Source organism: Vicugna pacos, chromosome 7, assembly GCF_048564905.1.
Source record: "Vicugna pacos chromosome 7, VicPac4, whole genome shotgun sequence".
Lineage (NCBI taxonomy): Eukaryota > Metazoa > Chordata > Mammalia > Artiodactyla > Camelidae > Vicugna > Vicugna pacos.
The window spans coordinates 51,484,443-51,511,893 of NC_132993.1; the positions used below are offsets into that span (position 1 = coordinate 51,484,443).

Below are 27,451 nucleotides of genomic sequence, written 5' to 3' on the forward strand. Positions count from 1 at the left end.
CACTTGGAAGAGAAGTTCTAACTCCAGGAAAAGCGAAGACTTAAGCAGGAAAGGAATCATAATATATAACTTAGCGATGAGTAATGTTTGCATAGCCAGTAATGTAAACACTTCATATTGATTTACTCAAAGTGGTGATATAGAAAGCTTGAGGACTGGGAAGTATTCGTGTGCTTTGTGGTGAGGTTGGGAGGAAAGAAGAAAGAATTCTTCCATAAATGACGGCCAACTCAGAAAATAAACAGGCAGTGTTACAAGTATGTTATTTAGAGAGATGGTGTGATAGGTAAATTCTTCAATCCCAATTCATCTGTCCTCCGACAGTGTTCTACTTTTTCACCCTTGCCATGGCCTCTTGGAGAGTGAAATATATTCCTTTGCTCCTAGAGTCTGAATTTTGGCCTCCTAACTTGCTTGGCGACTTTAGCAGATGTGATACAGGCAGAAGCATAAGTGTGCTTGTGCTGTTGAGCTTGCCCTTTTGTGCTTCTGTTGCCCTAAGGAAAGCACACTCTGGTTGCCACCCCTCCAGTCTGGCCTGCAGAGTGTGACCCGTGGATCAGGACACCCACAACCAACCCACAGCCCTGCAGTGGAAAGCAGTCATCTCAGCCATCCCACAGCCGTGTGTGAGAAATAAGTTTATTGCTACATGGCACTGAGATTAGATGTACATTTTTTACTTAGCAATAATTGACTGTTGCACAGGGAAATAAAGAGTAGAAGACTCAGTTGAAAGATAGCCTCTGGGGAAGCCAAAGTTGGGGGTGAAGGAGTTGAGGTCAACTTTTCATAACAAATCTCGTAGGGATATTTGGTTCTTGAAACTATATCCATTTATAATCGCAAAGTATGAACTAAATATTGAGGAGAAAATGAAGCATCATGTGATTTTGTATTTGGAGTTCACAAAGGAAATCTAATGGATGGACAAGAGATCAAGGCAGTCAGGGAGCTAGAAAATTCTTTCATGCCTTCAACCATAGTTTGGTGGTTGATTAAGAGCAGTCTAAGAAAATGAATGTTTTCTAATCGACCACAAATGGAAGTTTTACAGGACTGGATGCCTCACTCAAGTAGAAGGACTCAAGTGTGAGTGGAGAGTGAGAAACAATGGGTAGAGCTTCTGGTTGGACTGAATTACAAAAATGAAGTGTGTCAGGATCCACAGATAAAGGTAAAAATCAAGTTCCCAACATCAGAAATTAGTTCAAGTGAAAATAAAGATCAAGGGAACTGCAAGAGTATTTAAAGTTTGTGCACATGGACCTGGGATTCAGCCAGTATAAGGTCAGTAATTGGAGTAAAAAGGAAGCCTGAACCCCATGTGCCTGAAAATGCAGAGCCTGTGAAGCACTGAGAGACGACATATTATGAAGGGTTGCGACACTGGGCCAGACGGCATGCATTTTGGAAGGACAGAGGGTCCTGCATGGAAGAAGAGCATTAGGAATCTGGAATGCTAGTCCCGCCTTTGAAGCCGGTACTAAGTGGTGATGGGGACAAGCAGCAGGTAACCTTCTGAGAACGATGCTGAGCAACTGGCATTCCTACAGATCTAGTAGGTGAAGAACTTCTGAGGTACTGGGTTTGAGTTACTGCAGCATAACAAAGGATGGTGCAGCTGAATGGGCTAGGAAGGAGGTTAACTGTAGGGTGATGGTCCAGGGAGACTGAACAGTATGGGGGGTAGAGGGCAAACTATTTGACCCTAGTCATGTACCTACCGTACAGAAAAAACAGAAAAGCGGTCTACACAGAAGATTCAACTATGCGTGGTGTACAGAACAATTCCAAGTGGGAAGAGAATATCCATTATTCTAATTGTCACAGCTGAAAATAATAGATACACTTTAAACTTCCTTTTTTTTTTCATTTTATATCTTTATTCTTTCAATTTCATTCATTTTCCTTCTATTTTTCTTAAAGGAAACCAAGTACAAGGGAAAGCAGAAAGAGAAGGAGGTACACATTGTCAGAGCTATCCTCAGTATCACTGCAGAGAAAACAGCTCTACGCAATCATCAGATATTACTGAATAGCTTCTGGTTGCTTTTTAAACCTCAATTTGTATTGTTAAGTATCTAAATTATAACCACAAATTATCCAGACTGTATCAAGGAATAGCCATAAACTAAACACTATGCCAGGCACCTCACATGGCTACTGTTTGTTCTTTTTAATAGCTCTTATTCTCCATTTCTGAAAATGGCAGAAGCCGAGGGACAGACTAGTTAAGCATCTTCTCCAGTCAGACAGCTTGTTATGTAGAAGGACCACAGTTGGAACCCAAGTCCATTTGACTTCAGTGTCCATGCTCTTAACTACTTGGCAGTAGTGCCTCCAATTCACTGAAGTACACATAAACATTCACTGATTGCACAAACCCCATCTAAGGACTTGTTACAAATGTTAGTGTGCAGTTTGCAAAATGCTTTAAGTTACTGCTAGAAAAAGAAAAGAACAAGAACAAATTGTATAAAAATTAATACCTCATATTTATTATAATAGCCAGATTTCATATTTTATTCTGCAGTAATGTACATAGTACTTTTAGATTTGGGTGTTCAGAGCTTTAGATGCTCTGAAACCTAATTATCACTAGAACTTCAGATTGATTTGCTGAAAGTATTAAATATATATGTTCAGGAACTAACACTGATATTGCATATTACATTATATTGCATAAATAGTACATGAAGTTTTTTCCTAGTAAGTAATCCAAGGACCATGTACACATGGCAAGGCTAAAAATAAAATCTCGTCAACTCTGTCCCTTCATCTTTCTTCCCAGAGGCAAACAGTTTTTCCTGAGACTTTCCAAAGAGACTATTCGTTCTTTTTTAAAAATTTTTATATGATTTGTAAAGGTTACTTTTCGTTTATAGTGATTGCAAAATATTGGCTATATTCCCCTTGTTGTACAATACGCCCTTGAGCCAAACTTGTACGTCTGTGCACCTTTTGTTTTTCATTTGTAAGCGTCCATCCTGAGGAACCACAATCCCCTCTCTTACCTGCTGTCTCATTCTGCCTCGTGCATAGCTATCATTTTGAAGCTGTTCTTCACTGTTACCCTGGTACTTCTCTTTATTTCTCTCCTGTTAGGATATCGTGCTTTCTGTGTTCGATGTCTTCCATTTTCTCATTTTACTCCCTAGTTTTGTGGCGCACCATCTACTGAGAGGGCATGGGGAACGTCTGCTTTCCCATGCATGTAAGGCGCCAAAATTTGTTACTCTCCCCTAACAACAAGGAAAAGGCTAAACAAACTGAAAAAACAAACAAAATAACATACCTTCAGAGAAGTGAAGGCACAGGGCATACTGCTGTCCTCAAAATTGCAGAAATAGTCAAATACAGAGAATCACAAGTTCCTGGAGCAGAAATCCGTAAGCAGAAACTGCCGTGGGAACCAGAGCCAGGGCAGGAAAACGTAAACTGCAGTTGGTGAGTTGCTGGAGACACGTGGGGGCAAGTCAGGTTAAAACTCCAAGGGGGCCTAGTCACAGCGGAGCCTCCTCTCCCCACTTGCGTGAGTTTTACTTCCAGGAGCTCAACCAGGTTCTCCTGTGAATATCTGAGAGCAATTCCCTCTTATTTCTGATAGGGGGAGGGGAAAAGTAACCATTTTGGAATACTATCAAGCATGCTGTTCGTCTTAACAAAGTTGGACCCTCCAGAGAGCCTGATTTAGCAGAGTCTAAAGGATTTTTTTTTTCAGAGTAGAACTTACCTGAGGGAATGGAAGTACACAGCTCCAGCTCACGCCAGCCATCTGCCCCACGTAAGGCTGGGGGACTGAGAGCACTTGTGACGTTCACAGTCCAGAGGCGTGGATTTGTTAAATGATTGCGACCCAGTCACAGGTCGACAGAATGCTCTCCCCTGCCTCCAGTCTTCCCACCACAGTACCACAGGCCTACGCACCGCAGTTCCTTTTACCTAGTATATCATATCTGGCAATCAAGAAAAAATTGCAGGACACAATAAAAGGCAAAAAGCACACTGAAATTATTTGTGTATAATTTGAAGAGAGATAGCAAGCATCAGAACCAGAATTAGAAATGGAAGAAATGTGGGAATTATCAGACTGAGAATTTAGAACAATAACAGACTAAGGGCTCTAACCCTCTGCAAGAGCGGAGGAACAATGTAATAAGAAAGTTGGAAATTCTAAGAATAAAATGCTAGAGATCAAAAGCTCTAACAGCAATGGGCTCATTAGTATTCCAGGAACAGCTGAGGAAAGGATCTCTGAGCTTGAGAACATCTTAATAGAAACTTATAAAACTGAAAAGCAAAGAAAAAAAAAAGACTGGAAAATACACAACAATATCCAAGAACTATGGGACAATTACAAAATGTAACATACACATACTGGAACTACCAGAAGGAGAAGGGAAGACAGAAGAGGAGAATGTTTGAAGTAATGACTGAAAGTTTCCTCAAATTAAGGTTAGGCACGAAATCACAGATCCAGGAAGCTCAGAACATCAGACAGGATCAATGTAAAATAAACTCCACCTAGACATATGACATGCGAACTGCAGAAAATCAAAGAGATATTATCTTGAAAAAAGCCAAAAGTGGGAGGGAACACCTCACCTGCAGAGGTACAAAGATAAGAACTTTATCAAACTTCTTCTTGAAACCATGCAAGCAAGAACAGGGTGAAGTACTTAAAAGTTTTAAGAGAAAAAACCCACCAACCTAGAATTCTCCACTCTTGAAAATTATCATCCAAAAGTGGAGTAATACAAGAATGTCAAACATCAAAAGATTTTGTTGCTAGTATACCCGCCTTCCAACAATGTTAAAAGAAGTTCTTCAGAGAAGGAAAATGATGAGTCAGAAACTTGGATCTACATAAAGAAAGCAAGAACACTGTAGAAGGAATAAGTGAAGGTGAAAGAAAAAGCTTTATTTTTCTTCCTCTTAATTGATCTAACAGATACCAGCTTGTTCAAAATAATAAAATCAACAGTGTAATTAATGTATGTGTGTATATATGTGTATGTCATAAGTGAAATGAATAACAGCAATGATACAGAGGAGGGAAGGGAGGAATTGGGGCTATTTTGTTACTATAAGGTACTTGTACTACCTGTGAAGTAGTGAAGTGTTATTTGAAAATAAATGTGGGTAAGTGGTAAATGTATATTGCAAGTTCTAGGACACCCCATAAAAGAAACAAAAAAAAAAAAACAACCATAACTGAATTACTAAGAAATGAGAAAAAAAGAAATCATACAAAATTCTAAATTAAAACCAAAAAGAGCAGAAAAAGAACAAAGAAAGAACAAGGGTAACGAATAGAAAACAGTAACAAATGTGGCAGATACTAATCCAACTGTATTAATGATTTTTAATGTCAGTAATCGAAATGCCAGCTTAAAGGCAGAGATTGCGGAATGCGTCAAAAAACAAGACCCAACTATATGTTATCTACAAGAAATCGACTTTAAATAGACATGGATTAAAAGTAAAGAGGTTGGGAAAAAAGATAAAAAGTAAATTGGTGGGAGAGTATTACTCCATTATATATATACCATACCTTTATCAATTTGTTAGTGGACACTAATGTTCCTTCCGTATCTTTGTGGTTATAAATAATACTGCAGTGAACATTGGGATACATGTATCTTTGAATTAGTGTTTTTGTTTTTTTTGGGTATATACCTAGGAGTGAAATTGCTGGATCATATGTAATTCTATTTTTAGTTTTTTGAGGATCCCCTATACTGTTTTCCACAGTGACTGCACCAATTTATTTAACTTTCATCTTGGGGGCACAAATGTGAATGGTGTGCTTTTAATTTCAAATTCCACCTGTTCATTGCTGGTATATAGGAAAGCAAAGGACAGTTGCATTTGAAGAATTTCAATATGGTGTTGAAAAGGAATGGCTAATTAGAGGGGATGTCCTTGCCGTATTCCTGATCTTCGTGGGAAAGCTTTCAGTTTTTCATCATTATAGTAGTATCTGTAGGATTTTTGTAAATAATCTTCATCAAATTTAGGAAGTTTCTCTCTGCTCCTCATTTGCTGAGACTTTTTACCATGAATGGCTGTTGGATTTCAAACATTTTTTCTGCATCTATTGTAATACTCATTTTTCTTCTTCAGTCTGTTGATGTGATATACTCTAATATTTTATAAAGTTGGACTACTCTTGAATACCTGGGATAAATCCCACTTGGTTGTAGTCTTTAATTGTTTACAAATACTGTTGGAGTCTATTTGCTAACATTTTGAGGATTTTTACATTTATGTTCATGAAATACTGGTATGTAGTTTTCTTTCCTTGTAATGTCTTTGTATGGTTTTGGTATTAGGCTGGTATCAGAATGAGTTTGGAAATCCTCCCTTTGCTTCTAACTTCAGGAAAAAATTATACAGAACTAGCATCATTTCTTCCTTAAATGTTTTAGAACTCACAAGGGACTGCATATGGGCTTGGCAATACTTTACAAAGTTATCAATCATTGATTCAATGTCTTTAATAGATGCTGACCTATTCTGATTGTCTATTCTTAGTTTTTGCAGACTGTGTCTTTCAAGGAGTTGGTTTATTGCATCTTGGGTATCAAATTTGAGGGTATAGAATGTGTCATAATGTACCTTTGTTATCCTTTTAGTGTCCATTGGTTGTGTAAAGATGTACCTCCTACTTCATTTCTGGTACTAGTAATTAGTGTCTTTTTTCTTCATAGTGTGGTCTACTGATTTTATTAATATTTTCAAAGAATCAGCTTTTAGTTTCATTGATTTTTTTTCTGATTTTCTGTTTTCCATTTCACTGCTGCTTTAATTTTTATTATTTTTCTCCTGCTTATTTTAGAATTTGCTTTTTTCTAATGTCCTAATGAATGTTAGATTATTAATTAGATATTTCTTCTTTCCTAATATATACGCTTAATGCTATCACTATGACCACCCCCCCCATGCTGGATAATGTTGACATTTTATGCAATTATACATTAATTAACTTACTTGATTAAAATCTGCTATGATGCTGGTTGTTTTTTTTGTTTGTTTGTTTCCTTTCTCTTTTTCTGCCTGATTTTGTGTTAATTTATTTTATGATTCTGTCTTGTCACTATTGACTTCTTACTTTTACCTTAAAAAGTACTTGTTTAGTGATTACTTTGGGTTTAGAATACACATTGAATCACAGTCACCTTAATATAATATTACACCACTTGATGAGCATCCAGTAGCAGGTTCCTAAAGAGGAGCATGCCGGTGGGGATAAAATCCTGTTACGGCTCTGGTTCCCAGAGGTTCTGTATTCTCCTAGTCACCTCCACTCAGTACTGAACAGTTGGTTGAAGTATTTAGCTGGTTTCTTCTTATTTGTCTGTATGGTATCCAGCACCTCTTCCTTTTGTGTTCTGTCATAGGTGAGTCAAAGATGGCATTCTCTCCCTCCTTGGGGGAAGCATGACTTTCTTAGATTTAAGGCAATTTTGTCATCCTATGACCTCAGCTCTGATGGGTTCAAGAAGAAATTCTGCTTTTGTAGTATATCTGCTTTTTCTTCTGTTCAGAAATGAGCATCACTTTCTCCAGCTTTCCAAACCCTAGGCAGTAGAAGTCATCATGTTCTTGATAAACTGATTCAGAATTTACCTTGTCATTAAGCATGCGTTTTGTGAACCAACTGTGAAAACAAGGTTTAATGCAAAAAAAAAAATTACCAAAAACCCCATACTTAGTTGTGATAGTAGTCTATACAGTGAATGACAGGTTCGGACCACTGGTTCTACCAAGATTGCTCAGCCTCTGTTTCTGGTATGTATTTCATATATACCTGATGCATCATTTTCCTTGTTTCCCGCTGACCCTGTTGACTGGAATCCTAAAGATTTCATGCAGTTGTAAGCTGTTGCAATCTTGGCTGGTACATCACATCACTGGCAGGAGTACTGCATCAAGTAATTCTCATCCCACCACCTGAGATGGGAAGGAAGTAGCTGTTCCTATGGGTTCCTCTCAGTATGCACTTGGTGAGCACTTTTAAGGCGGTCCACAGATGTGATCAGTATCATCTTGGGATTTAACCATGTGTTAAAGAGAAAACTCGGTTTACTGCATGTATGTCTCACTCACATACTACTAGTTGAGACTGAAGATGTTGGAAGTAGAATGCAGAGGTTTACCAAAACTTAATTTATTTGAATTGTAGCTACTGCTGATAATACTAAAGATAAAATGTTTAAGAACTATGTCATGTAATGTATCAGAATGGAAGATTTAAACTAAGACTATTCTGATTAATTTGGGACTCTAGGTATAGTTGATGTTTTTTTTTTTCTTGTTCATTATCTTCAGAAATCATTAGAATTCAGGGTTTTGTAATCTCGGTGTAGTAGATTGGCAAAGGGTGCTAAATATCATACTCCTATTGGTTGCCTTCCTTCAGTCTGTCTTGCATGGATATGTTCTTTATAAAATACAAATCCAGCAGATGTCTGCAACCTCTGCCTCTCTGGCGCTTTTTGCCTGAAAAATATCCCTATCCTTGAGTTTTATTCAGTCTTTGGAATGAGATCATAGACCATTTCCTCTGACAGGCCTTCCCTACTCCTACAGAATTAAGTATTTTATCTCTTGGTCTATCTCTGCATCTATCACATTTTTTTTAATTGAAATATAGTTGACTTACAATGTTGTGTTAGTTTCTGGTGTACAGCAGAGTGATAATCATATTCTGGTACAAAATGTTTGTTAGAGATCAGCCTCCCCTTCTAGATTTGGGTTCCTTGAGGGCAAAAAACATGTCTTATTTATCTTCTTTTGAAATATACATTTTGATTGAAGTGTAGTCAGTTTACAATGTGTCAATTTCTGGTGTACAGCATAATGCTTCATTCATACATGAACATACCTATATTGGTTTTCATATTCTTTTTTACCATGAGTTACTGCAAGATATTGAATATAGTTCCCTGTGCTATACAGTATGAATGTATTTATCTGTTTTATATATATTAGTTTATACTGGTACATAATACAAACCTTGAACATGATAGGCCCTTAGACCTCCAGGCATTTTAGAACATGTTCGAAAAGATAGGTTTTGAGTGAAAGAATAAAGTATTCTGTTTATAGGACACCTGAAACGATCGAGGAAGTTAAAAACCCTTACAGTTGCAACATTCCTGTTTTCTACTTATTTTGTTTGGCTTTGGGGGCACGGAGAAAATTAATCTAACTCGATTAATCAGTAACTAAAGAGTTTTTGAGTTCCCTAGGACCTTTTTAATATGGAATTGATTATGAAGTTTAAAAAATTAGTTTTATCTAAAATTACCTTTTAACTTGATTCTTTATTTTCCTACCCAGTGTAGTGACTATGACTTGGAATTTGGAACTGAGTGTTTGCAGTTGGCTCTGAAATACAGTCATGTCAAAGCCAAACTTGTGGAAGGATCACCTGACCTCTGGAAGGTAAGGAAGTTAGTACTTTGCTCTGTGTTTCTGTGTCATTCCTAAAGACACACTGTGCAAGTACAGACACTTTCCAGGTGTTTTAGAAAATGGAGAAGTAGTATAAAAATACCTGGTTTCATACTGAAACAATATTTTCAGCAAAAAGGTGTGTGTATGTACACATTAAAAAGGTTGAGTTTCACTCAGTTTCTGAGCCATCAAAGTATGGTATCATTTCTATCAGCTGGTTCCAAGAAAATTCACTTTGGGATTATTTATGGGAACAAATTCCATTTTAGCCAATAAGATGGCTTTTTTCACAATTTTTTGTGTGTGTTCTTTGTATATATTCTTTTACTGTGTTGCCTTACTCTTACCTGGTTTGAGGGTGCAACTCAATGCTTCCCAGAATAGCAACATTTCCTCCCAGACCCTGGGATGGTAATTCTAACTTAACTGGGTTGAAACACATACCTGTCACAGTTCTGACTCAGTGAGGTTGGTTGCTAGACCCACTCACCGCCCCAAAGAGGAGTTGTACTTTTACCTGTGGAAAGATTTGACTCTTCTAATGGCAGACTTTCTTTTGGAGGAATGAATGAAGTGGTTGTAGCACTATCATACACCAGGTTCCTGCTGGCACAGGGGTGTTTTACAGCATGACTCTCTTGTGTTTCATGAGGTAGAAAGGTGTTGAATTGAACAGTATATTCTGAAATAGAATTGTGGAGTCATATGATAATTTTGAGTAAGAATTGCTGCTTTTGAAGTTTGGATGAAATCTTTATAAAGAAGCCATCTAAATCTGATTAGTAAAGATTCATCCTAAATTCTGAGATTATATGAATCCAAAAGCATATTTCTTCATTGATGTAAGAACAAAACAAAACACCCAGCCTGTGGATGAAAGATCGTCTCATATCATATATATCTTAAATTGTTACAAGATTACAAAATATTGATATGCCTGGATTATTGCCTGATGAAGAAAATTCATGCAGTATTATTGCTCCTTTAAGAATATCCAAATGTCATCAACCCAGTAGGCAAGTATTTTATTCACTTTGTTTATTCTTTTCTGTATATGGCTCAGATGGTGATAATACATAGTGAGAGAATTTTGGTAACGACCAGCTAGGGGTTTTGTTAAAGATCTGACCCACATCTCTACAGAACCCAGCTATCCTTAATTTGCGGGCTATGTAGGAAAAAAAAGTAAAAACTCCAGACATTTTATGGCTACTAACATGTCAACACTCTGGCCTTACTGCTAATATTTTAGACTGTGTGATTATCTACTTCTTGTGGGTATTCTGAGCCTTCTTCACACTTGTAACGCACCCTGAGGTCTGCAGATAAAAGGAGAGAAGCACTCTGCTCTTTGAATTTCCACTCCACCTTCACAAATGTATTTCAGTATTTTGGTAATGAAACATCCTATTTCCCTGCTTCCTCCAGCAACATGGTCTCACAGCTTTAGTCGTCACATCTCGGTGCTCTGCTTCTCTTTCATGTGCAGCAAGTGTCAGTGCACTGAGCAGTAGTTGGCCCTTCCAAGCGCTGCTCTTCATTCTCATGCTGAGTCTTGTAATGTGTGCTCTTGTGGGTTGGGTTGTGGCCACAAAGGTATGTTGAAGTCCTAGCCCCTGACACTCGTGAATGTGACTTTATTTGAAAAGAAAGTCTTTGCAAATCTAATCAAGTTAAGGTGAGTTCCTACTGGTATGGGGAAGGCCCTCAATCCAACATATGAGAACAGGAGAAGAGATTTAGGCACGGATGGAGAGTGCCAGTGGCAATGGATACAGAGAGGGATCTGATGCATCTACAAGGAAGGGAAAGTGAAGGATGGCCAGCAACCCCAGGAAACGAGGAAGAGGCGGGGAAGGAGTCTTCTGTAAAGCCCTCAGAGGGGGAATGGCCCTGCTGACATGTGGATTTCACATACCTAGCTTCCAGTGCTCCGAGAGGATGCTTTTCTATTTTAAGCCATCCAGGTTGTGGTACTTTGTGACAGCAGCTCCAGGAAACCAGTACACATGCCAAGGGGTGATACCCTGTTAGGCCCAGAGGGCTCCTCTTCATAGTATCACCTTCCAAACTGGGCAGGAGTGGGGAAGCCTTACTGTAAGGATGTTTGAATAATGATGCATCTTAGCAGGATCTTGGGTTCTAACCGGACATGTAATGTGATGGATTGGGCAAAAAGTCTTTCAATTGGCAGTCACGAAGTCTTTTTACACTATCACATTTCTTCTGTAACACAGGAGAAGTTATTTTGAGTGCAAATATTGCAGTTCTTTCAGGTTCTTTATTTCCTTCTTCTGCCTTCTGTCTCATGATCTTCTACCTTTTAAAAAATCTTTTTGATTTTTCCTGGCTGTTTATTTAGCCTTAGTTATCCTCTTTTGATATAGTATGAGTTGTCTTTAGTATAAGTTTCTAACTTAATTTTGTGGTCTTACTTTGTATGGATAGAGAATATTACAATTGCTGTTTAAACCAAAGCAATGGAATCTACATGTTGAAATAAGTGTTCTAATTCAATATTAATTCCAGTGATGCCTTTTACAAGTCAGATTTGAAAGATTAAGTACAATTTTGCTAAAACTGGTATTGGACTTCAGTGGACTCCACATGATTCAGAAATCTGACACAGTGAAAAGCAGGTCTCAAGAGGCTTTTCATGACCATAAACAGTAAGGCAGAGGAGGATTCCGAAACATGAAGCCAGGATGCTTTTGCCTACCCCTTGGAATGTCAGGGAATTGGACTGCCACAGTGATGTGAAGAATGACTAGAAATTTCTCATGACCATGTGTAGCACTATTACTTTACCTGACACCAGAAATCTCAGGAGGACTATTATTTTGTATTTTACATAGTTTTTGTGTTTTTTTTAATGGAAGGAAATGTAGACAGTAAGTGCTCAGAGTTGATGGCATCTTTCCTGCAGTAGCTCCTCTGGGTTTGGAAGAAACATCATATTTTTTAAAAGATCACCATGAAGGGGTAGAGGATATCCTTGTGCGTGACCCCTCCTCCCCGCCACACCCTCTACCCCTGCCTTTTACTCTGAAAACTGTAAGACACTGATGAAATCGAAGATGACAGACAGATGGAAAGATATACCATGTTCTTGGATTGAAAGAATCAATATTATTAAAATGACCATTCTACCCAAGACAATCTACAGATTCAGTGCAATCTCTATCAAGTTACCAATGGCATTTTTCACAGAACTGGAAATAAAAATGTTAAAATTTGTGTGGAAACACAAAAGACCCTGAATAGCCAAAACAATCTTGAGAAAGAAGAATAGAGCTGGACGAATCATGCTCTCTGGCTTCAGACTACACTTCAAAGCTACAGTAATCAAAATAGTACAGTATTGGCACAAAACACACACATAGATAATTGGAACAGAATAGAAAGTCCAGAAATAAACCCGTGCACTTACAGTCAATTAATTTAAGACAAAGGAGGCAAGAATATACAATGGAGAAAAGACAGTCTCTTTAATAAGTGGTGCTGGGAAGGCTGGACAGCTACATGTAAAAGAATGAAATTAGAACATTCTCTAACACCACATACAAAAATAAACTCAAAAAGGATTAAAAACCTAATCTTAAGACTGGATACTCTGAAACTCCTAGAGGAAAAACACAGGCAGATTACTCTTTGGAATAAATTGCAGCAATATTTTTTCAAACCAGCTTCTAGAGTAATGGAAATAGCAGCAATAATAAACAAAGGGAACCTTTTACGTTTACTTAAAAGCTTTTGCACAGCAAAGGAAACCATCAACAAAATGAAAAGACAACCCACAGAATGGGAGAAAATATTTGCAAATGACAAGACTGACAAGTGACTAATTTCCAAAATATACAAACAGCTCATACAGCTTAATACAAAAAAACAAAACAAAACAAAACCCAAACAACCCAGTCAAAAAATGGGTGGAAGACGTAAATAGCCTTTTTCTCCAAAGAAGACATACAGATGGCCAATAGGCACATGGAAAGATACTTATCATTTCTACTTACTGGAGAAATACAAAGTAAAACTGTAATGAGGTATCATCTCACACCAGTCAGAATGGCCATCATTAAAAAGTCGGCAAATAGGTGCTTGAGATGGTGTGGAGAAAAAAGGAACCCTCCTACACTGTTGGGAATGTAAATTGGAGGACAGTATGGAGGTTCCTTAAAAAACTAAAAATAGGCTTAGCATATGATCCAGCAATCCCACTCCTGGGCATATATCTGGACAAAACTGCAATTTGAAAAGACACATGCACCCCAATGTTCATAGCAACACTACTCACAATAGCCAAGATATGGAAACAATCTAAATGTCCATTGATAGATGATTGGATAAGGAAGATGCAATCTAAATATACACAGTAGAATATTACTCAGCCATAAAAAGAATGAAGTAATGTCATTTGTGGCAACATGGATGGACCTAGACATTATCATATTAAGTAAGTCAAACAGAAAGAAATATATGATTTACTTATACCTGGAATCTAAAAAAATGATACAAGTGAACTTATTTACAGAACAGAAAGAGGGTCACAGACATGGAAATTGAACTTACAGCTACCAAAGGGGAAAGTAGTTAGGGGGAAAGGGATAAATTAGGAGTCTGAGATAAACGTACACACTACTATATATATAAAATAGATAAACTACAGGGACCTACTGTATAGCACAGGGAACTATATTCAGTATCTTGTAATAACCTATAATGGAAAAGAATCTGAAAAAGAATATGCATATAACTAAATTGCTTTGCTGTACACCTGAAACTAACACAATACTATAAATTTACTATACTTCAATTTAAAAAAAATTTTGAAGAGATGAAAAAGCCACCATTAAGATAAATTCATTTGAAAAAACGAATGAAATACTTTGACAATTACTCTGTTTAAATTTGGAATGCAGTTTTACCCCTCAAAAGAAGCAGGAAGTAATAAAAAATCAACTATGGTAATTAGTCATGTTCCCATTAATTTCTATTCTGAGTTTACCTTACACAGCAGACAATTAGTATAGAATAAAAGCACTTTCTCATTTAAATTGCAAATATTGAGTCCAAATTTCAGATCTAGTTATCTTTGGGTTTTCAAGGAAACATTTTATTCAATTCTTATGTGAAAAATATATCCACTAAAGTGTTCTGTTTACAGGTCGAGTTTGGCTCACTGTTTCTATTGCTGAATTCCAGCGCTTAGACCAGGATCTACAGCATAGTAGTTATTTGTTGAATGAGTGAATGTTTAATTTGGTTAAAATGTGTAGTCTGAAACTTTCTGTTGTCTAATTTTTTCCTCAGATAATGGAATTGCATTTTGGATTAGTAACTATAGTACTAATTTGGTTGACATGTACTTGTTCAAGAGGTAATGTGACAGTGTCACACTGGATTTTAATAGATTGGTAGACAGCTTAAAGAACTTTCCGTCTCTTATAAGTTAGCTGCTACATTAATTCTGGATTGTAAATAATAGTTTTGGGCTAGGATTTACCTTCCAGGATATAGGCATAACAGGGAAATCTATTTTGGGTAGAAGTGCCCTGAGCCACTGAGCTGGACACAGTTTCGGTACAAGTTTACTTATGAGATAATCTGGAGGAAAACAGTCCAAATTATATAGACACTAAAGGGTACTAGTTTGAGTATTTCCCAAAGTGGAAGATTGTTTGCATCATAATCATCTGGGCACTTGAACTATAAGCTCCTAAGTCCTGATAGTACTTGTTAATATATTTATTTACTATGTCCTTTAGTTCTGTGATGCAGAAAAAGTGATTCTGCAGTGCAGTGCACCAGGCACGTTCTGCACCTGAGCTCACTGGATGTGGCCTGGGAACTACCTACCATAGGACCCCGGCTGGTTACGTTACAAGGAATAGGTTATAACTGCAAGGAGGCTTCATGTTCTTTAGTAAACATCATGATTGTTCTTATGTACATGATGGGACTCTGTAGGCTCTTTCTATCACAGTCATATGTTAGTAAAAACCTTAACAAGATGAACCTTATCTGCCTGTATACAGATAGACTCAATTCAAACAGATGGCCCTCTTCATGGAAACTGATCCTTGAGGATTACTTCATTTCAACTGAAAATGCAACTTGGTGTTTTCTGTTAGATACTTTTTCTTCTTTCTTTCCTTCCAACATGAAACCTTACTGTTAAACAAAGATACCAAAAACTTTTATTTAAATACTACCACGTTTTCTTTGATATAATACTATTATTAATAAGACTTTGGTAACTACTGTTACCATGTAATATCTCAATTTCCTTAAAGATTTAAAAATAAATCATCAACCATTTGTAGAAAAAGTATGCATATATTTTTCTGAATGCACTGATGTTGTTATAATTCAAAAATTGCCAGTATCAGGTGTTTATAGTTTCTCCAAAATTGAGAATTTCCTTGGGGGCATAATTTTATTGCTTTCACATTCCTTCCTGCTCTGTTGAAGTCTAATGAGGTTTATCTGTCCTCCAGGTGACCTACAAACGGGATCTGTATGCAGCTGAATCGATTATTAAGGGTACGTTTGGCCTTAATGACTGTCAGTTCCTGTGTTTCAAAATGTAAGCCGGTTCAGAATTTCTCATGACATTTTAAATCCCAGAATTCTAATAAGTGTAAATGGTGTAGGCCACAGAGGTCTGTGATTTTTTTTCTTTTAATAATTAACGTTTTATTTTGTTTCCTGCTTTGAAATATCACTTACTATGATTTATATTACATTGGATTTAATTTTTTAAAAGGAAACACTTTATTAATTTGAGAAAAGTAGGGGACTTTGACACTATTAGAAGTGAAAATGGACCATTTATAAAGATACTATGCTTTTTTTATTATTAAGAGGACTGTCTGCCCTCTCCCCTCCAACACGACCATATCAGTACATTAGATGTCATCTTTCATGTGAGAAAATTTTTCCTGAAATCGAGAAATCGGACAATGATTTTTTAAGTCCTTTTGGTTCTGACAATGACTGTGGTTTTGTTTTGTGGTTTTAGACATTATCTATGTACTAATTCCTATTTCATTCTTTTTCATCTCTGACTCTAACAGCCCAGCTACCCAGAATTTGTTTAATAATCAACAAATACTTATGACTGTGCTTGACACTGTGCTAGGAATGTAATTATTATGCACAAGGGACATTCATTCTGTATTTTTGCAACCCCCACAGTTTAAATCAGGGTTTCTTAGCCTCAGTGCTGTTGGTGTGATGGGCCGGGTCATTCTTTGTTCAGGGGACTGTTGGGTGTGTCGTTGGTTGTTCGGCAGCACGCCTGGCCTCCACTCACTAGATACCAAAAGCACTCTTCCGTCTCTCCCCGCCACCTGGTGTGACCATCAGGTACGTCTCCTGATAGCACTGCTGCTTTATATGTGCGGGCCTAGCCAGAATCAGAGGGGTCCACCCCCCGCGCTGAAGCAAGTGTGGTACTTTACAATCTGTTTGTAATTGACCCCTTCAAAAGTAGATGAGGGACAGAATAATGTACTCAGATACTGAGTGAGAAGTGACCTTGTAAATTCAGATGTTGATTGAAGTTGAAAAAATACAGAATGGGAATTGTGAATGCATTTTGTTTTTTCAATTTGAGGAAAGCCTATTTGACAGTCTATTGGCTTCTTACTCAGAAAACTGAAACCATTTCTCTGTTCATGACATTCTGTATTTGTAGTTGACCCTTTAGTTTTTTGTCCTTCAAGAATATTGTGTTTCAAACCATTAACGTACTGTAATTTGTATATCTATGTATGTAAACAGAGCATCTGTGGCTATAAATCAAAATGTTGACATATATTTACATGTGAGCCAGGCAATGTATAAACATTACCCTGGAGAAGTTGCCTAAACCATGATGTAGTTGGTTATATTTTCAACACAAAGAAACATAAACTCAGTTTGGTTTCTTTACAAACTCGTGTACCTATTACCTAAGTAAAGTGGAAATGACCTATTTTGTAAAGAGTTGAAAAGTGGTTCAGTTGAGGATTATACAGTTTTCAGTATTCTGCCTACATATTATAAAGAGAATACTTCTTATATAAAAATTGACATTTTTAGTGTAATTACAGGGGCGACAGTTTGGGCAGTTGTTTTCAGAGATAAATTATTTTTCCTAGTTAGGTAGCATATTCGAGAATGCTACTTAACAGTTTTAAAGTGTTTTAAAGGTACTCAGCTTTCATTCTCAGGGAAAGTAATCTGTCTGACTGGATGTAAACAGCTGAACTGAACAGTCTCCTTATGTTCTTTAAGATTTACATTTCTAATAACTTCCCAAGAGATTCCGACGTTGCCCTGACACTTAGAGGATCGCTGTTGTGGGGCCTTCCTACTCCCAGTTTGGGCTTCTTGACAGGCAGTGTTGTCATCACCTGAGTCCTTGAAGGCAGAATGTCTGGCCCTACCCCATTAAATCAGAATCTGCATTTGAGCAAAAACTCTGCTCGGCACTTTGTACTTTGATTTCTAGAAGCATTCCTCCAAAGGCTGCTCTCTGGTCTTTTACAGTCCATTTCTTTCTAAATAATATCTTTATTGCATTTAGAGCTTGAAGACTTGCTCTGCTCTGTCACAAATTCCCAGTGCTTGTTTGCTCAGCATGGGGTGCTACCTGCTTTCGTGATTTGCACTTACGCTGTCTCTGAGGCCTGAGAGTAGAAATACCACTGGGCAGAGGGAAAAGAAAATGCTTAGAGTTTTAAAAATAAAATTCTAACACACAATATGATATATAGCCAACTATTCACCTGTTGGCCTTTTCCATGTAAATGTTGCAAGTATTTTTCTAGGCACTTCTACCCACAGCATTTGTTGGGTACTTACTTTGTGCTAGGCATTGTTCAAAGCGTTGTATATGTATTGTCTCTTGCTTCTCGAAGAACTCAGTAATGTAAGTAGTGTGGTTGTTTTCCATATTGTAGGATATTCAAGGGTCCTAAGCAAATACTAATTTAAGAAAGAGAGAAAATAAAATCTTGACTATAAGTTTTCCTACCTTACTGAGTTTACCTCTTGATACAACTGTTCTTCCTTTTTTTTTTTTATCGTTAAGCAGAGATTGTTCAGATTCCCTTCCTGAAATCTTTGGGCTATGCGTGTTTTGGAATTTGGAATACTTCTTATTTTCAGAAGCTACTGCTGAATGTCATATATTATGTCACATCACTGGTGGGATTTGGGACCTCACCACATAATAACACTTAAAATGCATGAATGTTTATGCTCGGTACGAGAAACAAGAATGACTATAACGCCCCTAGCCAGTTCAAGTTCAGGACTCATTTTGCCACTATATATATATATATATATATATATATATATATAGGAAAACAATTTTAAAAAGTGTTAAGAACTTTTTGGTTTTCAGCATTGACCATAGGTTGGTGTGAACCTCTTTTAAATAGGGATACAGTGACGGTGGGAAGAATGTCTAGTCTTTTTTTCTTTCCTAGCCCACAGTGAGTTGAACTGAATTTGTTGGTAAGTTAAAGGGTGTAGCGATGTATTTTTTGTTTAGAATCTACGGACCTTAATTTACGGGAGTAGGTGGCCCTTTCCTCCCACTTTGCCACTCGACTTGCTTCCAACAGATGCACATTGAGCTCCGTATCTATACATTTTTAAAATTTTCTTTTTAAAAAATACAGCTGATATAATACTTGAGTATATGTGCTTTTGTCAAGGTTTAAAACCAGGCTTGGAGCACATGGCACTCATGCCAGATGCTTGATATGTTACTTATTCTTTATAATGCTGTTAACATCAGTATTATGGCTCCCAGTTTTGCAGGTGGGAAAACTGAGACTTACAGGCACTATGTACTTTGCTCTAGGTCACACAATAAGAGTAAGATCCACGATGTAATCCCAGTTCTCCCTTCTCTTTAAGCCTGACTCCGTCCTGGGACATGGCCACTTTGCACCTCTGAGTCATGTAGCTGTTTATGCTGAGCACCGAAGTGAGATATTGGATTCAGTACCTCTCTTTGGTGTGTACAGAAAATGGCTTATAAAACTCAACCTGCCCAGTTCAGGTTCTGTTGGGTTAAAACTGTATCTTCAGCTGGCCTGATGGAGGGTCACACAGCTGAGACTGGAGATGTCATCCCCCAGCGCCGTGCTCAGCACACAGCAGTATTCTACAGAGTAGAAATGGGGAAAATGTGTAATACTGAAATGGCAGATTTTTAGGCATGACTAAAGAAAGAGTAAAAATTCAAAATCAGAATAATAATTTTAAAATGATACTTGGGGTGTTTTCTTTGTTTTCTTTGATTATTATTATTTTTTAATTCTGGTAGTTCACCATTCATTACCTAGGTGTAACAGTTTTTCCTCTTCTAGGATGGAACTTTTTTTCACTAATTATTTCTGGTCAACAAATACTGATGTAACTATTTTCTAGATTACTTAGTGTTTTTCAGACTCAGTAAAACATTTCTAGGACAAATGTCATGTCTTTCCAAGAGCATTTTGTACTCCCACATTTATCTGTCTCTGGAATAGCATGTGTATTTTGGTTCTTCTTAATTTATGCTCAAGTCCATTATCTTTGGGTATGGGAATTTTGATGTAACTAACTTCAGACAGGCCTTTGATACTAAGTAAAATTCTCAGATTGTTGTTTATAGCAAGTCTCAAAATCTGACTTTTACGTTAGATAAGTTTTATTGTAAGTTTAATATACTTTACTGTCAATATATTTACATGGATTTGTATTTATGGTGAACCCTTCAATAATAAGAAACATAGCAAGTAAGTACGCTCAGATTTCTTTCACAGTCTTTCATACTCATAACATTGAAAAATGTATAGTAAATCACAAATTCACTATTACATAAAACAAAGCATTCTTAATACTTTTTCTGAGTTTAGAGAATTGGATTTGGTCATTATTCTTTAACATTTAACTCTTTCAGGCGTCTATTGTGCATAAAATTTAAAACAAACCTTTCTGATAAGTACTGTGATTATCTGGTGCAGTAAGACCCTCAGCTGGCTGATAACTTTGTAAACAGCCACTTAACAAAGAGGTATTGTTCTTGTGTCACTCAAGCTGGTTGAGCCCACCCAAGCCTGCTCTGCGTGCCCAGACCTACCCGAACTATTAAAGTGGTAGCAGATGCCAGCAGTCACATACTTAATCTGCATTTACATATGCCGTGCCAACAGTCCCAACCCACACTTGATTTAATATGGTGACCATACTATAGCAAAAGGGTCAATATTCTAAAATTTTGTAAGATGGAAAGCCCCTATGGAATTTCTAAATTAAAGATTGCATTTATTTTCTACCATCATATTCGTCCAGTCTTTTAATATATTTAACTTTGTGGCTAGAGTGTTTATAAAATAATTGTATTTTTTTCTTTCCTGGTTATGATCGTATAAACCCAGGTAAGCTAGTGCTATTAAAAAAAAGCTTCATGGTGGTTTATATAAAAACTGAAAAATAGGTAAAATTGAAAATCATTTCCTTTTTAGCTGGCTTTAGTTAGTATTAGTTAAAACAGTTAATATTAATGTTCATAGAAAAATTCATGCCTTTTCCCAGTTATTAAGTAATGTTTTCCATTTGTTAAGCACTTTATTTTAAAGGAAATTAATTGACTTTGCTTTCTTGGAAATACAGTATCTCCTGTTGGTTCAGAGATTTATTCTGAAAATACAGTTTTATTTTCAACATCAGTGATACAGGTGATTTCTTTTAATGTTAAGTTTTTGTGAAGCAACAGATCCCCTTACGCCTGCTTTTTTGTGTTTCATACAGTTTTTAAAGAAATTATACCAGTAGGCAAGAAATTGAATCTTTTTTGCTTATACACTGAAAGTAGCTGACTATACTTGTAAATTGGCTCTGACTGAAAGGACTAAAGTCAGATCACTTGTGAATAAAACTGATTCAGTGTTACTAAGAATTAGGAAGACCCGTTGTGTTAGAGCGTGTTTTATGCATATGAAGAAATTAATGGCTTCATTTTTTAGTGACTCATTTTTTAGTGACCATCTCTAATAGTTTCATGGCATTTTAAGTGCAAAATATTTTTGAATCTTTTTAATTAAATTGAAAAATGGGAAACTTTAAGTCAGCTTTCTATATCTGTAACTGGACAATGTCCTGCATCTGTGGTATGTTCTCATTAGGTTTTTCTTGTTAAATAGCCGATGATAGCACCATTTATATTATTAATGCATGCTTTTTGGACAGTGCACAGTGACAGATTAAGATTTACATAGAAATTATAATTTTTGATATGTCTGGCTTTTGATGATACTTCATTTTCTAAATTTTCACATTGATACCATAACTTCTTTGTAAATACTACACTTTTTGTTCTTCACTCTCTTGAAATGAGTCCTGTGACTATCTCACATGAATCTGTAAGCACATTTGTGTTAAGCTTTAATTAGTAAGGCCACGAAGGCTGCAATATGATTTAATAGCATTTGTTTTCCTTGGATTTTTACTATAAAAAATGTAAACCGGAAAATTAAATATTTGGGTCACGGTTAGAGAAAGTAGAGTTCACTTTCTTATTTAACTTTATAATTTCCTTAATTTGTCATTAGTGAAATGCTAATTCAAGCATAGGCAAGTAAATCTGTCACATTCGAAAACTTGTAAGGTCACAGTGAGGTATTAAGCAACTAGCTAAAGAAGACTTGATAACAGACAAAAGCCAGCCAGTTATACTTAACTCTGACGTAGGTAGGAAAAAAGCAACAAAAACTCCTAACATAATGTTTATGCTTTAAGCAATAATACAATACATTCTGTAAATACCCTGATGAGTCACTAACCTTAGAAAATTGCATTTCCTTCACATTTATTTCTCTTAACTAAGAAAGAATGTATACTTTGAAGAGCGAAAAAAAAAAAAAAAGTACCACATCATTTACATGGAAAACAGTAATACCTTTACGCGTAAAAACATGTGCCGGAGACAAGATGTCACATGTCTGCTCCTTACTTCTAGTTGTAAGGTAGGAACCTTCATTCTGTATTCAGTGACTCATTTAAAAATGTTAAGATCTGATATAAAACATCTTAAAAAAAAATCTGCCTACGTACCATTGCCCTCTAGTTGAAACACGTACAACCAACAGTAAAGATAACTTTCAGAGGACCACTTTGACTTTTTAGTGTGGGTATGTATGGTGTCTTTTGCAAGTCTCTGTTGTCCACTTGTCCTGTTGTCGTGGCTTGTCGTTTGCTTTTCCTTGGTTGACTGCTTGCTGTCCCCTTTTCTATTTTAATAGCTTCCTCTATCAAGGCATTCAGAGAAAGCTTAGGCATCTTTCTACAGATGAAAAAGAGACGGGGACTTCAAGGCTCCACAGTGGTGATTCTGTTCAATACTGCTTTAAAGTCTTCCATATGAGAGAGAAAACAGACTCTAAGATGGCTTTTGATTCAATGAACCCAACAGGAGAATAGAAGTTAACTGCCCTCACTTTGAATGGATTAGGGCTTGACATCTCTTGGAAATGACTTTCTGGCTTTGACACAGCTGTTTCCTACTTACCTAAGAACACTAAAATTTTAGCTTAAGAGGTCAGAAAAGTGGATGAGACCGGATGGAAGTCATGGTGTTAGATGTTTCTAAGAAACTTAAAGACTGACTTCTGTATTTTTTTTCCCAATTGCTTGTAGAACTTACCTAGTATTTAGGTTTCTTTTTTTTCTCCACCATTGTGTTTGAAATTTCTCTTATGAAATACAGACACCCTCCCGAGCACTCTTGAGTCCTGGCTCGTGACTCATTGATGGAGGCGTATGTCTGGGTATCCCTTGCTCCTTGTTAATGTGGCATTGGGTTTGTCATCCAGTGAAATCTGGCGTATTTTTTGTGAAGGTAAGTGAAAAGACTCCAAATTGCACCTGTTTTCTAACCCCTCAATGAAGGCTATATTGTACATATACCAAGAGGTCCAGTGTTCAAGGACAGTAAGAGGAATTTTTAAAAGATGAGTATATTACAAATTAGATTTTGGCCTCATTCATAAACTTTCAGATTCATACATTATATCTCCTATGTAGGATTTTAGTTAGAATAACAATTAAATTAAACACTTAAGAAAACATATTGTGTGTGAATATATTTTGCTAAACCATGTATCCTAACCAAAGGTGGCTAAGTTTCAGGTTGTAAAGCACATTAAACCGGGGAATTGCAAGCCCTGAAGAAATTCTGCTGTTCTTATAACTTGATTGAAACTTGAAAGAATTTCCAGATTTGACAGATGAAGATGTGATACATTGAAATCTTGGCCGTTCCAGTTATCATGCTCGGAGTTCTTTGATGCAGCCCCTGGCGTAGGCGGTTGGGATTCTAATAATGTTCCTCTCTGCTACTGTCAGCTCCTTAGAGAGCGAAGAGATAAGCAGAGGCAGAGGAACGTCCTCTCCTGGGAGAAACTCCATGACTTTTCTCACTTCTTCCACTTAGAGCTAATTATACGTAACTGTAGCATTAAAGAGTCCTGCACATAAGCTGACCTCCTGAACTGTCCCCTCTATTTTATATCCTCATGGGCTTTAATTAATGCCTAACTGGTTTTTGTGTTGAGAGTGTTGTCTTCTCTAGTACACTGTGACCAAGTGAACTAGCTGAGGCTTAGGTTAATTGCTAAGTCTCTCACCATCTAATTTAGGTTTCTGTTGGGGAGTATTCTTATTTCTTGCCTGATTAAGTGTGCAAATTAAGTGTGACTTTGCTTTTGAAATTTAAAAGTTCAGATGGTCTTTACTATTGTGGCATTAGGTGGACACTATTGTTGTTCTGTTAAATAAGCAGCTATCACCCACAACGTTGTCTTCCTTGTTTTTTGAGGAGGGGAGGTAATTAGGTTTGTTTATTTGATGGTGGTATTGGGGGTTGAACCCAGGACCTTGTGCATGCTAAGCCCCCTGATTCTGATTGGAGGAGAAGGAAAGGATTTTCTTAATGTTCGGAGAGTAAAAATATCTCCCTTTTTTCCTTTCTCCAACTCAACTCTAATGCTTTAATCACTAAGGAGTCATGTGGGAGTAGTGGCATTGACAGTGGGAACAATTGGGGCCCCGGCAAGCCTAAAATTCTGAGAGAAGTGGACATTCCTCTTTGATCAGAGTTGCTGAGGTTTTAAGAGGTGGGGTGAGCGCTGTTACTATTTTTTCTTTCCTCTGTTGCTTAGCTTTGTACGCAGGTGCTGTCACAGGAATTGTGTGCAAAGTGGAGTAAATAAGGACCTAGCTTTCTGGTAGGAGTGCTGAAAAGGGATGCACTACAGAAATGGAAGGTACCGGGAGAGACTGGGGTGAGGGACAATATTCCAATATACAGGATATAATCTAAGGTCAGTCAACATTCAAAGAACCAGGAAAATGTAAGCTCACATGGGAAAGGACAGTTAATAGACACCTATGCTGAGATGGCACAGATGTTAGAACTTTTCTGACAAGTACCTTAAAGCACTGATTATAAAAATGCTGCAACAAGTAAGGGGAAATGCTCTTGAAAGACGGAGAGTCTCAGTGAAACTGTAGGCAATATAAAGGAGAGCCAAATAGACATCTTAAAATTGAAGAAATAATAAAGTAACCAAAATAAATTTACTCGATGGGCTTAATAACAGAATGGAGATGGCAGAGAAAGTGCAAGTAAAGTTAAAGAATAGATCATTGGAAGTTTTTCAATCTGAACTACAGAATGGAAAGGAATTGGGGAAAAACTTAATTGTGCTCAGCACCTGTAGGAATGTAGCAGGTTGTCTGAATCCTGGAAGAAGAGGGAAAAGTGCAGTACAGAAAAAACATAAAGAAATTACAAATAAAGACTTCCCAAATTTGGTAAACAAACAAACAAACAAATAAATAAACCTACAGATTTCAAGAAGCTTAGGTAACTTCAACATAACTTCAAAGAGGTGCACACTCAGACACTTGACAAACTGCTGAAAACCAAGACAAATTCTTGAAAGTAGCCAAAGAGAAATGACGCATTGCTTATAAGAGGACAGTAGTTTTCATTAGAAAACATGAGGCCAGAAGAAAGCAGAACAAGAGTTTTAAAGTTCAAGAAACTAGTACTATTAACTCAGTATTTTATATCTAGCAAACAAAACAAAACAAAACAAAACAAAACAAAAAATCCTTCAGGAACAAAGGTAAAATAGAAACAATCTGAGGTAAAGGAAAGTGAAGATAATTTTGTTGCTAGCTGATGTACTCTAGCTAAGGCTTTGTTACAATTTAATGCATGCTTACTATAACACAGAATAATAATAATTAATCATCAGTCACTCAGAAATAATCCAATGGTTTGTCTAAATTACTCTGTACCTTAATTGCTTTTTATTTTAAAGGAGGCTAATATTTTCTATTAGTAACATTGCATTAATTCATTAGAATTTAAAGGACTCTCTAAGATACTTTGAGCTCTTAAACTATTGAGCTTTGTAAATAAAAATACTCATTGCTCTTACTTTTTCATGTTGTTGGTAGTTTTTCTCATAAGTCAAATTTTTAAAAAGTTTATTGTTCTAATAGCACGTTGCAGACGTTTATGTATTCTGTGTAGTATACTGACGACTTTATTTTGTCCCTGGCTCATCTATAAAGGTATTTTCTGAGCGAATAATAGAATGGATGAAAGGACTGAGTATTTCAGATATTTTTTTACTATTTGTAAAACTCTTTATTTTCAAATGAACCACAGATAGAGAAATCAAACCAAACAAATTTGTAGGTTAAAGAATGATACACGTATGTGTGTAACATCACCCAGGTCATGAAGAGCACTTTGCCACCGGTGGGGAAGCCCTTTACTGCACTTTGATGTGATTGAAGCAATTATCCAGATTTCATAGCAATCTCCTCCTCATTTCTTTTGAGCTTTAGCATTCAAATGCGCCTGCCAGGACACTATGGTTGGGTTGTGATAATTTTTTTAAAAATGGCACTTTAAATCTCAACCTACAGGTTTCCTATCCCTTTATTTTGCTTATACTTACTCTTTTGCTGAACCCAGGTCATTTGACCTGTAGATTTTCTTCTGCTTTGAATTTTGATGAGTACATTTTCATACGTGATACAGTTCTGTATGTTTTTTCTGTCCTCTACAAAGTAGTAGCTGGATCTAGAAGCTTGGTCAAATCTTTAGCAAAACCAAAGGTGATGTGAGTTTTTTTTATTAGGAGGAATCTAATGTCTGGTTATGTTTAATTTTGTGAGGATAGTGATCATTGATTCTAAATGCCTGTATTTGTTAATACGTTTGGAGGGTGGTGCAAAATCATGACATGTATTTTAATTCTATTAGTTTTCAGTTACTAGTTAAAGTAGTTTCATAAAGAAACACTTCTCATGTATTGTTTTCTTACCCAGTGGTACAGTGTACATGACAAAAGTAAATGCTTGATTATTTTCCTTTATCAGTTTTCAAGTGAATGAATTTATTCCCTTTCATCCTTTGAATTGACCAATTATTTTGTCTGTCTGTTTACAAGACAAAATACTTCATGAGTTCACAGTAATACTTCCAATTCAATATTATGTTGTATCTTATTTCTAGCACATTGAGTATCTCGGTTCCTAAAGATAGGGAATAATAGAATAATCTGTAATTACTTGTTGTTTTCAACACTGCACACCATGGGTCTCAAAATGTCAGTATTAATGCTATCAACCAATGTTCTTTCCAGGAAGAGTTAAACAATTTTTGTCTACGTTTGCTATTGACGATTACTCTCCTACTCTATTTTTTGTTTAGCTATCTGTTTTCAGGTTGTGTAGCTGTTAACATGCTGTACTCTTAACTTTGGCTCTTACTTAGGCACAGTTCTGCCTGTAACTCTGCTTCTCGCTGTTCATCAGTACTTTTGTCCATGTCTCCTAGGCTTTGGTTGTCTGAAGCTTGAGCTCTAGGGCATTTCTTAGGAAAGGTTCTGGGTAATCGTTTACTTAATTCATG

At 36.7% G+C, this 27,451-nt stretch overlaps 1 protein-coding gene across 1 annotated transcript in view; it reads left to right on the top strand.

The window, feature by feature from the left end:
- Positions 1 to 27,451, top strand: part of CRPPA (CDP-L-ribitol pyrophosphorylase A) — a 224,285-nt gene that overhangs the window by 44,585 nt on the left and 152,249 nt on the right. The window contains exons 4-5 of the mRNA XM_072964899.1: positions 9,352 to 9,456; positions 15,969 to 16,014. Of these exons, the coding sequence (XP_072821000.1) occupies positions 9,352 to 9,456; positions 15,969 to 16,014 (151 nt within the window). The remainder of the gene's footprint in view (positions 1 to 9,351; positions 9,457 to 15,968; positions 16,015 to 27,451) is intronic.